The 15605-nt window shown below is 40.7% G+C and overlaps 1 protein-coding gene across 14 annotated transcripts in view; it reads right to left on the bottom strand.

The window, feature by feature from the left end:
• Positions 1-6611: 6611 nt before the first annotated feature.
• Positions 6612-15605, bottom strand: part of PCGF5 (polycomb group ring finger 5) — a 39251-nt gene continuing 30257 nt past the window's right edge. For 8 of the 14 annotated variants that reach the window (XR_014564871.1, XR_014564874.1, XM_083740952.1 and 5 more), the window contains one exon: positions 6612-15021. Coding sequence is in view for 6 of the 14 variants with exons in the window: in XM_083740952.1 (XP_083597078.1) it covers positions 14974-15021 (48 nt within the window). In the remaining 8 variants the exon portion in view is untranslated. The remainder of the gene's footprint in view (positions 15022-15605) is intronic. The other 6 variants (XR_014564869.1, XR_014564870.1, XR_014564872.1 and 3 more) reach the window with 1 other exon arrangement.

The raw sequence follows: 15605 nt of genomic DNA, 5'->3' as shown, positions 1-15605 counted from the left end.
ACAGGTTGGCTCAGTTTAAAGTGAACCATAAAGTGATGTTCTGATAATCTTGAGTCACATTTGAGTTACTTTTCTGGTTTTAATTTTGGTTCAACACAAACTAAGCAGTTGGCCCCTTATCTCTCTCACCCTGACCTAGCCACTGTGATCCATGCGACGGTCACCTCCAGACTGGATTACTGTAACTCACTCTACGTGGGGCTGCCCTTAAGACTGACCCAGAAACTCCAGCGGGTGCAGAATGCCGCGGCGAGACTCCTTATGGGGTCTTCGCTGCGAGATCACATTCATCCGGTACTATACCAACTGCACTGGCTCCCGGTGGAGTACAGGATCAGGTTTAAGATGCTGGTTTTAACCTTTAAAGCCCTATGCGGCCTAGGACCCTCGTACCTACGGGACCGCCTCTCCTGGTATGCCCCACAGAGAAACCTACGGTCTGCAAATAATAACATCCTCAAGGTCCCAGGCCTCAGAGAGGTTAGGCTGGCCTCAACTAGAGCCAGGGCCTTCTCGGCTGCGGCTCCAATCTGGTGGAACGCTCTGTCACAAGAGACTAGGGCCCTGCAGGACCTGACATCTTTCTGCAGGGCCTGCAAGACAGAGTTGTTCCACCAGGCCTTTGGTCAGGGCGCAGCCTGACTCCCTCCTCTGGCAACCTGCACAGAATTTTGCTTAATCGGTTGCGATCAATTTGATTTTAATTAATTTTTATAATGAAATATTTTTAGCATGTGTGATTATTTGACTGTTTGATTATTTGATTGTTGTTAGCCGCCCTGAGCCCGGCTTCGGCTGGGGAGGGCGGGATATAAATAAAATTTATTATTATTATTATTATTATTATTATTATTATTATTATTATTATTATTATTATATAAGGTTATGCTATGCAGCTTAAGGGTCAAAACTAGATGTGATGCTGTATGTGTTGTTAGAAACTTCATAGTATTTTTTAAAAAATGATAATAGGCACCTCAGGAGAGAAGCTGCATTTAGTCCTTTAGAAAGTTGCAGGGCTGATCCAAAGATGCAACACTGTATATAGATTATTTCCAAGCATAGCAAAAGCCAGTTAATTTGCATTGCAAATTCTCTTTTCTTTACTTAGATGTCACAGCAGAGACTCTTCAAAGCATTTGCCTGCATCTTTTGGATGCCACACATTTTACTTCCATATCAAACAGAAGAAATCAAATCACAAGCAAAAATGCAAAAGAATATTTAAAAATAAGAGGCAGAATGACTTTGGCTGGCATTTGACTGTCACTTAAATTATGAAGCATGTTTATCATTGCAGGCTGGTTGAAAGAAGCAATTGACACCAGCAACAAAATCACCGCTTTATTATTTCCTCCTTTCCCACCCCCACCAGCTGCTTCCCACAAATGAATGGCACTGAAGTGGATTAGCACTTATGCAGATAGAATTGTCAATGTCTCCTTGTTGAAAGTTTACAATATTGGCAGACAGTGATATGTTACATTAGTAAGATGAGGCCATGAACATTACAAAGGGCACTTTTGTGTCATCCCTGGGATTAGCGAGAATGTACAGCTCAGGTGCAGACTGAGATGTTACTACTCCACTCCACTCCAGGCAGGGCCCCCTATAGTCACCTGGCCCTTTGCCACCTGGCTAGGAGGAGGGGGTGAGCTGCGGTACAGCCAGGCTATTTGTGTACCAGACACCACCATCCGACCATACCAGGCACAAAATGTACCATCTTTCCCACTGCCCCTATCCAGTAGTGGGGAAACTCAGAGGGCTGGATGTGGCCCTCCAAACCTCTCTTGTTGTGGCCCTCATAACTCTCCCCAAGTCACACCCCTCACTTGTCTTGCTTAACATCCTTGAGCTTTTTTGGCTGGCTGAAATGTATCCCTGATATAGGAGTCAACTCCTAGGGGTCGAGGTCCCTTCAGCCTCCCCAATAAAATATTTGAGGTGGCTGCCTCCCCCCCCCCGCCAAGTTGATGGGCATTCTGCGCACCATGTCATGTGATTGACTATGCGGGGTGGGGCTTACATGGCGCTCCCCCAATTATTATTTTTCAGGAAGTTTTTAATGTTTGATGTTACTTTATGCTTTTGTGTGTGTTGAAAGCTGCCCAGAGTAGCTGGGGCAACCCAGTCAAATGGGCAGGATATATATTTTAAAAATTATTAGTATTCAAGTTGGGACCCCTGGTCCTTGAACTCTGCTCATGCCTCTTGCTTTCCTGGGTGGAAGCTAGAGAGGGATGTTTGACGATATAGAGAAGCTAACTTACAGTATATAAAGGTACAATTTATGGTCATTGCTCCGCCCACTGCTGGCAATTGACCCTTGGACAAAAACAGGAAAATTTCTTCATTGCCACCCCCTGCCCTGACCCGTACCAGGCACAAAGGGTGGCTTAGTGAGATGAGGGACAGGTCTTGTTCCCATAGGATGGCAAAGAGAGGCAAGCAGGGCAGCAGGAGAGAAAGAACAAAACTGTCCTGGTAAGTAGGTCTTCAACAGCATCATCAGGTCTTGGGGAAAGAATGATATGATTTGATATGTTTTTTTTCCACAGGGCACCGGCTTCAACTTATTATTGATCCATTTTGTATAGCCAACCATCTAGCTATATTTGTATTTGATTCCTTTGCTATGACTTCTGGCTTACGCAAATAAATATTTTTATCTTCTTATGTTTGATATTTGTAAACTGCTCTTTAATGGCTAAATAGCAGGGTAAAATGCTTTAAATAAATGCATATGTAAACAACATCGTATGTATCAGTTCCTCCCTCAATAGTCATCTACCAGAAGCCATTCCACCAAGCTACAGCAGAATGAGAGATGGTTCTGCTGGGCTGAGAGACTGGCAGGTTTTGGCTCCTCCTCTTTTTGAACTCCTATTAGCAAAAATTCTGTAATGGAGAACTAATGACTGAGTTTGCTTTTTCCTCATCCTTCCCAGTGTCCACCCCTTTTCTGTCATGTATTTTATATTGTGAGCCTGTGAGCAGGGATTGTCTTATTGTTCATATTTCTAAGCTCCTCTATAAGAGGCTTTTTGTCTGCTGAAGAACCGGGTAAAGATACCTCCACAAAAAACAAGTTATAGGCATCAGGGATACATTTGAGGTATTGCTCTCCAGGGAAAGCATTTGAGCGTTACTGTATTATTTAAGACCATTTGTGTTGCATGTCTCTGCTGAATTGATCCGCCAATATGTCTCTTTTCCATGCTAAAAATAAATGTGCCATTCTAAGATGTGCCATTCTCCGCATGGACCATGGCAGCATTTTGAATATCAATACAGTGAGGGAAAACTAGAGTCTATTACATGATTGCTCTGACTTTTCAAGTACAACCACATGTGCACACTTAGTCTGTAGCCACTGCACATTCCTCCTTACACTCTCTGCTTGTTTCCCTGTGACTGTGCACCATCCTGCTACTTTTAAATACCTCCTTTTCTTAGACTGCACAGTACAATTGCATCTTACACACTTTTAACATACGTGGTTGAAGGCTGGCTGGTTGAAATTCTGCAAGGTAAATGCAAGAAAGGCAGAAAGCTTAAAAGCTCCTTTTGCGCTGAGTTTTCCTGGCATGGTAAGAACTTTCAAGATCTCCCCCTTGCTTGGGTGGGTAAGGCCTGTTCAGTGCACTGGTTCTGAAAGGCTAGAGATGCTTGCAGGGACTCAGATGGCCCCACAAGATGCACTGAGAACATCCCAGCCTCCAAGGTTGGCTAAATAGCTTAAAAGCTCTTTTTGTGCTCGGCCTGTTTGGGTCTGATCTGGTATATGACAGCTTCCTACATACCTATGTAAAGTTTAACTATATTTACTTTGAGGATATTATTTTTTTGCATATTTCTGTGCCTATCTCTGGGTTAGCAATTGCTATTTTGATATTTTATTGTAATCTGCCTGGGTTTTTCAAAATCTCAGTTACGACAGAAGACAACAGATTGTTTTAGGCACTGCTACAGGTCGTTTTCTTGAGCACCAACTCCTGTGCTTGCTTCCCTCTTTTTCCTTCCATGGAATTTTCCCTTTGATGGAAAAAGCGATTTAATCATTCAGTTTTGACTTAAACAACAACAAAAAATGTGCTGGCATTCTGTCAGGCAAATGCCTCATTCGGATGGCAGGCGTCCAGCAACTTCATTTGGAAAGGAGCCTTCTACATTCATAATTCATAAAAAGGTTGGCATGCGTCCCATTAAAATAACAGAGGAAGAGAAAATATCCTTGCATTCAGAAACACTCTTCCCCAGCTTTTCGGAATTATTTATACAAAGGGATGTCATTTCCTAAATTAAAATACAAAGCAACAATGTGTATATATAGCTATGTGGAGTAGAGATTAACAAACCTTTTTAAAAAATGTGCCGGAGAACTGTTTGTGACCGTCACACATTATTCAAATACTTAATTATCACTGAAAGTTAAGGAGGAAAAGGCAAACCCTCTTTTTTGCGTGTTTACAAAGAAATGCCCCACGCAGGGCCATTAGGCAGAGTGAGGTGGATGAGGGGCAGCAGTGAGAAAAACCTTCCTTGGAGGTTTTTAAGCAGAAGTTGGATGGCAACCTGTTGTGAGTGCTTTAGCTGAGATTACTGCATTGGAGTGGGTTGGACTAGATGGCCCTGGAGTCTCTTCCAACTCTACAATTCTGTGATTCTGTGTTAGGGGAGAGCTGTTAAGGCCACACGACTTACACCCTTTCGCCTGCTGCACTGAACTGTGATGTCTCATTGCCAGAAGTTGGACTCAGCTGACATTGTGATCAGATGTTATGGACTGGTTGGTCACGGAGGAATGGTGGGAGGAACCAACTAGGGAACCCCCAAGGGAAGAAGGCTCAGAGCCCAGGGATTGGTGGTGGACCAATGATGGGTGGCCAGAGGGAGAAGACTGGCAAGAGGAGGTTTCGGAAGCTGAGGAGGGAACAGGGCTTAGTGAGCTTAGAGAGTCTGTGGTGAAGAAATGTCCAAATCAAGCGGGAGGCCCAGAGGCAGACATGAGTCTGACTGGGGAAGAGGCAGGGATATCTCCCCCTCCTGCTGTGATAAGTTCTCCTCCCCTGTGGTCTCCCAAAACTAGGAGAGGCATGAAAAGGGCAGAGGAGAATTTAGAGGAGGGGACTTAGGCAGATGTGAGGAGGCAGGGATCTTCAGTCTTAGCAACTGCTTCATGGAGACAAGACCTACCAGAGATGAGTTGGTTTTCTGATTAGGCCTGACACTCCTGTGCAGATCCTGTTTTTACTAATAATTAACTCCAACTTGCTTGGTGTGACCTCCTGCTGGCTTACTCCTGTCATCAGATTCTGTATGCGAAACATGAGGCGCCAACTTGTTTTAGGCAACAGAATGGGCTGGCCCTGGTGCATTTGTCCATTTGCCAGGTCTGATCATATAGCAGTAGGGCGTTTGTTAGCAACAGTTGAGCACCTTGCAGGAAATAGCCTTTGCTTTAAACAAACTTCTAGGGTGGGTGGATGAATACATAGATACTAAATACATTGTGCAGTACCTGGCCAGTGTCACAGAGGCAAGATCAGGATCAAATGAGAAAAATGGTTCTGATGAAACACAGGCAATAAAAGATTTAATTGGCATGAGCATTTATTTTGCTGCTAGTATATGGATTGAGAAACCAATTATCTCTACATCGGAAAATGCCATGTATAAAGCAGACCAAAAGCCCTTGTGTGAGATGAAATGTTTGGATGTTCTTCAGAAAAGCATGGGCAAATTCATGGAGGATAAAGCTGTCAATGACTAGACTCTGCATCATGGTCAGAGGCAGTAATGCTTCTGAATGGCAGGAGCTATGGGAAGGGGAAGTGTTCTTGTGCTCTGGTCCTGCTTGGTTTCCCATAGGCATCTGGGTAGCCACTGTGGGAACAGGATGCTGGACTAGAGGGGCCAGTGGTCTGACCCAGGAGGCTTTCCCTCCCACCAGACCCCCCATCAAGGGCATTCAGTGCCCTGTGCAAAGGATTCCAGGAGAGGGTGGAATACACAAAAAAAGCAAACATCAGAGTGTTTCCCAGCTAGATCTTATTCTGTCTCTCCCAACAGAGCATTCTATCATCATCATCTGGCATGCGGGAAGGATATGTATGGCATTTTGTTGTGCTTTTCATTAAAAAATGTACCGGTAGTTTAATGTTTCTTGTAAGCTACAAGATTTGTATTTTGAAAGCTATGATATAAATAATAAAAATAAAAAAATAATGAAACCACTCAGGCATCTGAAGATGCTTTGGATCCTAGCCTAATTCTAGGCGGAGGCATGTATATATGGTAAACGGGCAAATATTATTTGAATTGAAATTACATGGCATAACGCTGGTGGTGTGGATTTAGTGCCACAATGATCCAAGATCCCACTCAATGGAACTTTATTTTGATATTTATTTTTTTTGGTCAGTGTGAAGTCGTTATGGTTGCTAGTGTGATGTGAGTTGAAGCCAGAGAACACTTTCATTCAAAGCCTTTTACAAATGAGACAATTTTTCAGATGAACCAAAGAATTCTTTTTATAGCACAAAATAAATTAGATAGAAAACAAAAGTGCAACAAGATGCCTCTTACTGTAGGCTGCACAACAGATGTTACAACATGAATATATTTATTGCTTTCAGAAAGGAGCAATTCAGGGCTAACAAGCAAAGGAGTTCTACAACTTGCCCAACTTGATATTTATTTATAGGATTTTAGCCAACTGGGCCAGAAGCATATTGCAGCATATGGACTGTACAAGATGTGGTTTCCATCAGCAGCTTACAATGGTGCTGTGAACATCGATATTAGCATTAAAAGCAGCCTTTGAAGCATCATCTCCATTATTAAAACGAGTACGTAACATGTAATATAATTAATGACAGGGTTATAAATGGCTACTAATCTGATTGCCCATGGCAAGTATGAATCAGCTCCAGGCATGCTAGAAAAGGAACATTCGCTAAATTTGAGGAGTTCGCTAAATTTGGTCTTCTGTTCATTCATTCTTCCTTAATCCATCTACTAACATAGGAAGTTGTGGATAAGTGGACTAGTGCAAATTTGTGTGGGCTAGTACTATTTGTACATTCCCTGCCCCCCCCCCCCCGGGCTGATTAATAACACATTTCTTCAGCCAAGTTTATATAATGTGCACATGCTGCTGTGTCTTTTACTGGTATTACCTTCTGATACAGATCAAAACTACAAAACGACAAGCAGCCACCAAAAATATTGATCATAATAGAATGCAACATCTACACCTTGCCTTAGATAGAATTAATGTCAGCCACTGTTTCTCAGACAGGCATGTGTTTTGCAGGCTGCAATCCAGCTCAGGAAAAGTAACTGGAGGTCATAATGTCATAACATTAAAAGACATTAACCAATTCTCTGGCATAGTGGTTGGGAAATAAGAATTCTCAGGGAAAACAGACAAAACAATAAAGATTATCAACTGGAGTTAAAGCATTCAGGAGTGAAAGTGGAAGCTTTGGGTCAGCCACATGAGTTCAGATATACTATACAGTATTTCCATCAAAGAGATTATATGCAACGTCATGGAATTCTGCTATTCTAAAGGGATTCAGGTCAGGCAACATCTCAGAATTACAGTTATCAGAATCTGACCACAAGCCTGAGTTCCAGAGTTGTTGACGTCCACCTTCATTCTACAGCGTAGGTAATTTATTTCCCAGTGATTGGCCCAAAAAGATAGATTAAAAAAGGACTAAATTCCAGCTACTGCACAATTTCCAATGGCTAACTCTAGTCTTATAGCTTAAGCACCTTCCCCTTCTCAATTCTTTTCAGACAGCAACCCCCCTTGCATTAGTCATTCAAGAATTGCAGCTGAAACCTTTTCTGTGTTCCAACAGCAGTTTCCTAGGGAACAGCTTTTCAAAATATGCAGGTATACAACCCACCTGCACTGGAAAAATGTATATTTGAATCATTTCTTTGTCCCCGCCCCCACTCCAGTTCACTGAACTACTGACTGGATATGAGTACGGGTTTTATAACCTGGTTGCCAAGCAGCCAGCCTTTTATTGGGCCAAGAGGTAAAATGGTCTTCTGTTAAAATACTCAGGATTGGGGGCTAAATAGCCAGCTGACTTCAGAGCTTGCCAACCTCTACTCATCATGACCCACCAGCTTCTCTCTCTACCACCTTGCCCTGAGTCCAAGATCTGTCCTAACTCACAAGGAGTTTTGTTTGTTTGTTTTGGTCTTGGCCTTACTTGCTCTTGCTCTGGGTGCCTCCAGACTGTCAAGGATATGTGGGAAAGACTAAAGTGCATACCAGTGAGCAATGGAAGCAGACTGAGGTGCTCTGTTCCCCTAGTATAGCAAGCCCACTTTTAAAACAAAATGGACTTTTTGTGGTTAGGAAAGAGACCAGGAAGTATATTGAAAAGTCTGAGACGAACAGATGACTAACAGGAAGATGACTAACAAGCAAAGCAGGACGAATGCAGACAAATCACAACGAATGTTCAGTGAAGACCAGTTATAATCTAACTGCTGCGGGATGAATGCTCAATAAAGAGATCATCTGGAGAGGCCCTTTGTCTCCTGGCTCACCACTTTTGATACCCAAAGCTCACATTCCTATTATAAGCTGCAAACAGAAAGTACCGTAAGCAGCCAGTGATACATCAATCTGGAGTGTGACTTGTCACAGTTAATCCAGAACTTTGTTATAACATGATGACAAAGGTAGGAATGCTGTAAGGCAGAAGGAAGCTAATATCGATGATGGAAACACAGCACCAATGCACATTCTGCTTTCAGGTAGATTTAATGAAAGATTCTGTGGCATACTCAATACATACTTAGCTAAGTCCAGATATAAAACGTGCTTAGCTCAGTTGCAACTATTCAGCTATGTACAGAATGAACATGCCACAAATGCAAAGGAAATCCATTTTAGCAGAAACCTAAAAATATTTAGGCGATCCCCTAAGAGGCAGCATTTACCTCCCTCCAAAACAAAACATAGATATCAGATAACAGATAACAGAGTAAATATTTACAAGTGCATTTCCTTTACAAAAATACATTTATTCCTAAGTAGGATAGACTGTCATTAATAATGACCTGGATTTTTTTTTCACTTCAATTTGAATGATTCATAAGCTAAACTTTACAACCACAAAAAGGTTTATTATGTTACCACTTTTGACACAGAAAAAGAAAAGGCTTAAAATAGTTCATACCTGAAAAGAAAATTAACAATGGGATATTATGCAATTAGTTCTCTACATACTTCAAGAGCCGTTAGAGTACCGATTCAACCACCAACTACATACAAATAAGTTTAGAAGAATAACAGCTAATGTCTCTCTTCTCTGGTCCCTACCACTTGTTGTGATTCTCAAGGCAGTTTATTTTAGACTTGGTGGTGCTCATTGATGCAAATCCGTTGCTGTGTCTACAGATCTTCAACAAAATGCCATCCCATATCCTTCCCTGCCCCCCCCCCCAATTTAATACACTTACTGTTTCTGCGGGGGTTTTCTTTACTTATTAGATTTTCTGCAAAAACAGTAAATCCAGATTAAAAGGGAAAATATCATGGGATGACATTTTGATAAGGATGTTGTGTGGACACTGCGCAGAACTTGCATACACGAGCAGCACTATATTCACAATAAACTGCCAGGTGGAAGCAGCTGACATCTCATGCAAGGACACTTACAGTCCCTCCTATGCAGGCTGACCCAGAAGTCAGTCCTACAAAGTTCTGGGGATGCTCACACCCAAGTAAGTGTGTACAGGAATACAGCCCTCAAGAAGTTACCTGGGTTATTATTTTTTAATGCCACACAGTTTCTCTTTTCAATGGCTGACTGTAATGTGGTAGACTAATCTATGCATTTTTATTTTCTAGTCTAGAAAGCAAATAAAATTTTGTGGACAAGTTCTTTTAAAAAAGTTAAAACTACTTTGAAAAGATGTATCAAAATGGAATATGTTGTGTATAATGCATAACACAGTGTTGCCTTATTTGCTAACCCACAGGACAGACATGATTGAAAGCAATGTTCTTTGCTAAAACAAACAAAAATACTACAAATGGATGTTGATACCTTGTCACATACTCCAGGCCTATTCTTTCTGGCTAAGGATTATGTAACTAAACCTCAAAGCTATTTCTAAAAGGCTGAATGAAATTAGTTTGATCAGTATTTTGTGCTTTGCAGATTTACAAGATCGACAGGGCACAGAGTTTTTGGTTCATAGGCCAGGTATAGCAGAGCCACCAGCACTGAAGCAAAACGCTTTGTACCTTTTCATAAGTGAGCATTTCTCAGGACCAATTTTAAAGCAACAGAGACCTTCAGGCACTCTCCAGCATCTAAGATCATCATTAAATGTGAACCCCTTGCCAATAAAATAAAATAAAACAAATGCAGTTCTAGGAGGTAAATTTCATTCATAGGGAAAATAAGCCCCCTGTGTTTTTGTGTCATCTTTTACAAAGATAACTAAGCATTCTGGGAATATTTCCTGGTCTCTCTCTCTCTTAGATTACTAATCCTGCTTGCTTATCACTCATTGACCTTGGGAAATATGTATAAAGCAGAAATGCCCTTATCACACACTGCTCTGCATAAAAGATGCTACAAGAAAAGCAGAGTGTCACTTAGCCCATTCAGCCTAACACTTAACTTCGGCAAGAGTCAAGAACAGCCATGAAAATGTATACTTTTTATTTCAATTGTCCAGAAGCAGCACACACGTCTATCCTAAACTGTAGAAGAGGACCCTTCCCATGCAATCTTTAAAGCAGTTTTGTGCAAACAACTTGAATAAGCATTTTAATCTGGGAAAACTGGGGATTTTAATTTAGGAAAACTGTGTGTGTTAACACTACATAGTTTATTCTAATTTAACAGTATTGCATTATATAGGCATTTGAGATTGGATGCCAGCGAAGAAGAAAAAGAAAGTACTGTAAATCATTTGGCATGAAACCTTCAATGAATACACATTACTAACTAGTTGAAATTTCGTTCAAGGGAAGAGAAACCAGGCAGAACCTTTATTTCTGTGCAAGAGATAAATCTAAACCTGTAGCATTGCTTCAATCCTGCCAATCAATCTACATATGTAACCTCATGTCTTATCCTATAGGGATCCCTATATGCCCTAAGCTTGTATACTATTTACTGCTTACTTGCGGGCACAGCAGTGTTACAATTCTTTGGGCTGGGCATGCAGAACAGTAGTTTCAAATGCCCAGGGTGAGATTAAAAGCTTTCCATTTCTTCCGTGAAACGAAAATGCCAGTCTGCACATGGGAAACAGCTTCAATGTCCATGGAGCAATTCCCTTTCACAGAACAGAGGAAGCTGGCCAGACTATTTGCCCATCAAGCCCAGTATTGTCCACGCTTTTCTCTCAGCTGCTCTCCAGGAAGCAGTCTTTTCTATCCTAATTTTAACTGAAGATGTCATTTGAGACCTTCTGCATGTAAATCATGTGCTTTATTGCTGAGGTATGAACTCTCCCAATAGAAAACATGCCTCGGAATGAGAATCCTCAGCACATACTAGGCTTATAGGAAGTGAGCAAACAGTGAAGCCATTGTCAGGTTTGATTTTATTTTTTTTACCCCCAGTCAGTTTGGCTATGGATATCTCTGTGTGCACTATCTTCATTTATGCAATGTTTCTCTGACACAGGAAGCCTGTGATCACGCTCTACTAATATTTTATATTTAATTTGTTCTTGGTACACCGTTTATATATTTTTAGGAGTGATCAGATGAACAAATAGGTAGAATCCGTCAGTGAACTAAGAAGTTAGAAAGTTCTATAGAAGACGACTGCACTTGGTGGTCTTTCCTACAATTACCCAACCAACTCTGTAGAGGCACTATACAGCTGAACCAGAAATGCAATGGTATAAGCCACAAAGAGGTTACATGTGCAAGAAACATTTTAAGGCTCTTAGCGTTTCACAGCTCACAAGTCTGTCTTGGACTTCCATGCTTTTTTTTCAAGTGGAAAATATTTGCTCCCATTAATCAAGGTTACGCTATTAAAAACAAAATGAAAATAAATAAAAAAGAAGATGAACTAGATGTTGGTTCCCAGCCCTAAACATCTGAGATGCTACTGCAATTGATGTAGAAAATATTTGTAGCCAGACCCCAAATTCTAGTTTTTATATGGCCCTTTCTCTACGGAGAATAGCAAATTTTCTGCCAGTGTACAACATAATTACATAAGGTTTATAATTGTTAGATTTCTGAGGATTTGGACAAAACACGTTTAAAGGAAGCATACTATTAAAATAAATAGATTATTTTGAGAATGTATTTTAAGTCAGTCGGAATGAAGTTTTGAAACATTACATTTACCTCCATGAATCAAAGGAAGGATTTAACAGCTCATTTTCCACAGGAAACCAAAAAATAGTTCAGAAATAAGTTGCACATACTCCATTTGTGAAAATAAGAAAGTATTTTGTTTGTGGGAATGTGGGAATTTTTAACAATGCTCAAGTTGGCAGAGCACTGATGAAGAAAATAATTCAATATTTGTTGCTATTGGAGGTCCTTCAGATCTTAAATGGCAACAATTTCAGTAACTTAAGTAAAGCCACTATGCATACAACGGATCTGCACTGACAGATTTTTCAGGGCACCTTTGGATGTTACCTAAAAAAGCTGAAGACTATGGTCTATGCATCTCTTTCCATGCTTTTGGGTTACATATGGGGAACACTTTGGGGGAAAGCGGTGACTCCCATATCCTCTCCATGGCAAAGTATACACATTCTGGATCTGCACCCAAAGGAAGATGCAGGAGCTACTGCTTTGGGTGTCATCCAGGACTATGCAAACAGATACACAAATCAACTCATTAACTTTCTCCTCCCCTTGCCCTTCCAGGTAATGTCCAACATCATTCTAGTGAAACACAGTGCAAAGGGGGAATTTGCCACATCCTAAAATACTAACCTATACACAGAAGTGGGCTTATATAATGTACTTAGATCCACTGCTAGATGTTACCTGTGTATGTAAAAAAATATCTGGCTAAGAACCAGATAACTAGTTCCAAGAGCTTAAAGAAGCTGTGGACTTGTTCTTCTCAAGCAGTAGCCTCACATACGGTGAAACAACTGCTTTGGAAACTGAAGTGAAGTAGAAAATCAGTTTTTTTGATATGGCGTGAGTGGCAGGCCAAACTGTTGAAAGGGGGAGAACGTTAGGCAGGTGCAAGCTCTCTGCACCCGAAATAGGAGTGAATGCAAGTGGTACTTCTGCACCATGCCCAGAGCATTTAACAGGTGATAGTTATTGACACTGTCATCAAGTATAAGTTAGAGGAAGCCAGCGTGGGCTTTAGTCCCGCCACTCCTTTTTCCTCCCATCTGCTGTGTTGTGCCTGACACTCCTGATCATGTTGTGGGGCACAGAAATGGCAGCCTACAGTTATTTCACCATCTACTTCCTACTTTTACATGCTAGGGCTGTCGTATTTGTACTGCCACATTTTCCTGAAGTGAATTAATTACATCATAGCAACCGAAAGTGAATGTAGTTACTTGTGGTGTGCCGTTTACTCTACAAATAACTCTGTTTATTAAAACTTGTACAGATCATTCAGCTGTATTGTTTTGGCTTTTAACTGTGCAAAAGTAATGGAAGACAGGAAACAAAATAACAATATGTTACTAGCTTTGTAATGATATCCATAAACAAAACACAACATTTTTAAAAGAGGAAGAATGCACATGCGATACCTAAGGCAGCCATTAGTATTTTTGTAACACTACCGCTTGTCAGGGGAAACCTCCCCCCTCCCTCGAACAGTCAGTAGGTTTTGGTCAGGTAGCTTTGTCAATCATGTTAAATCTGCTTCTGTTTCAGGTGTTACAACCAGTTATACTATAGCTTTTAGATTCCAGATAACCCAAAAATGTGGTTGAAATGCCATTAACATTTTACAACATGTCAATGTGTTACTGAATATACTAAAATAATACAGACGTATATTTAGGTGCAGTGGACCTAATCTAGCACACTTAAGACCACACATTTCAAAACTACCTCTTTCCCACATTGTTGCCTTCAAGGAAATCTGAAAAAGGAAGCCTGCAATGGCAACAGTTTCAAAAAAATACCTAACACTTTTTATAGTACAGTTTATGACACTTCCTGTTTCTTCTTTTATTTAAAAAAATATTATGTAATAGACTTTTAAAAAGACAAAATAACCTTACCTGCTGCATGTTTACAGATTTGCTATTTCTGCAATTTAAAACTCTAGGTTAAGTTATATACACTGCTGAAAGGATATGAGACATTATACCATTTCAATTCAATACAAACTGTCGCATTTAACTTCTCTGACACAAAATCTAAAATTTCAAATTCTGCAAAGGGACTGCTGTATACTAACGAGTTAGCTACCTGGACCTATGGGGAACTGAATGAGAAAACGTTAGTGGCACAACAACCACATTTCTAAAACATGTATTATATACAAAAAAAAAAAATGTAAAGGCATATTTAACCTTTTTATACAGTACTTTCAAACAACATTTTTCAGTAAGATAATTAATGTGGAAAAAAACAAACAAACAGCAACACCACATGTGAAAGAGCCGATGGCCATCTCTGCCGATGTAATCAATGTTATGGACCAAGGAAGGTTTCTAACAGGCAAAGCAAGTATTCCAGAGATTCAGACTATACGTTTAACTATTTGGCTATGACTCGCAAACTCTGATATCACAAACATCTTATGAATGTTTCAGTAGGAGAATGGCACTTGGATTATGCTAACGGGGGGGAAGATAGTTGATCAGCTGAAGAAAAAGTCCGTATCTGCATGCTGGAATTCTGATCTTGTTTTCCCACCCCCCCAAATCCAGGCACGTCCATTCATTGTGCAATCTGTCGATGGGTAAATATAGTGCAGGTTTAATCTCAGTGGGATCTGGCCCTTTGGTCTAACCGAAGTCAATTCTGGGTCGATACTGGAGTACCATGGGGTAAGACTAGAACCACAATGAAAACAGAACAAACAATGATAGCATGTAGACATAAGCACATATGCAGTAGAATTATTTAAAATGTATCAAAATAGTTTACTCATCAACATATACACATTAAAGAAGCGAAACGAAAAGGAGGGGCTCTGTATATTAAAACAACAAGAGTTGGGCTAGCTCTTCCCATGTCATGTCAGACTGCCTTGGAGATGAGCTGAAGTATTTCTCCCCAAATCAGACAATACATTGCCTAATTTCTGGACCAATCTGAACCCATTATTTCCCTCTGTATAGCCTTTCAAAGCAGCCCCTATGCAAATGTCATCTCCAGTCTGTTTATTCAGGCCTAATTTGAAGCAGTGAACCTGGCAAATCTGCTGCTGGGGGCCTTACTGGGCTTCATGTTCCAGAGAGCAGGAGGAAGCTAAATACACTGAGGGCCCTTGTGCCACTCACTATAGTTCAGCTTAACATAAGTGAAGGCAAAATAGGTGGGAGGGCCATCATGTACGCCACCCTGGATAAAACTCTCCTTCCTTTACGGCACAAGTAATTTTACTGCACAAAAATAAAATTTGTCAATTATTCTA

This window comes from Podarcis gaigeae, assembly GCF_964106915.1.
Source record: "Podarcis gaigeae genome assembly, chromosome: 5".
NCBI lineage: Eukaryota > Metazoa > Chordata > Lepidosauria > Squamata > Lacertidae > Podarcis > Podarcis gaigeae.
The sequence above is the reverse complement of the archived record's forward strand: the minus strand, read 5'-3'. Positions and strand labels throughout refer to the sequence as shown.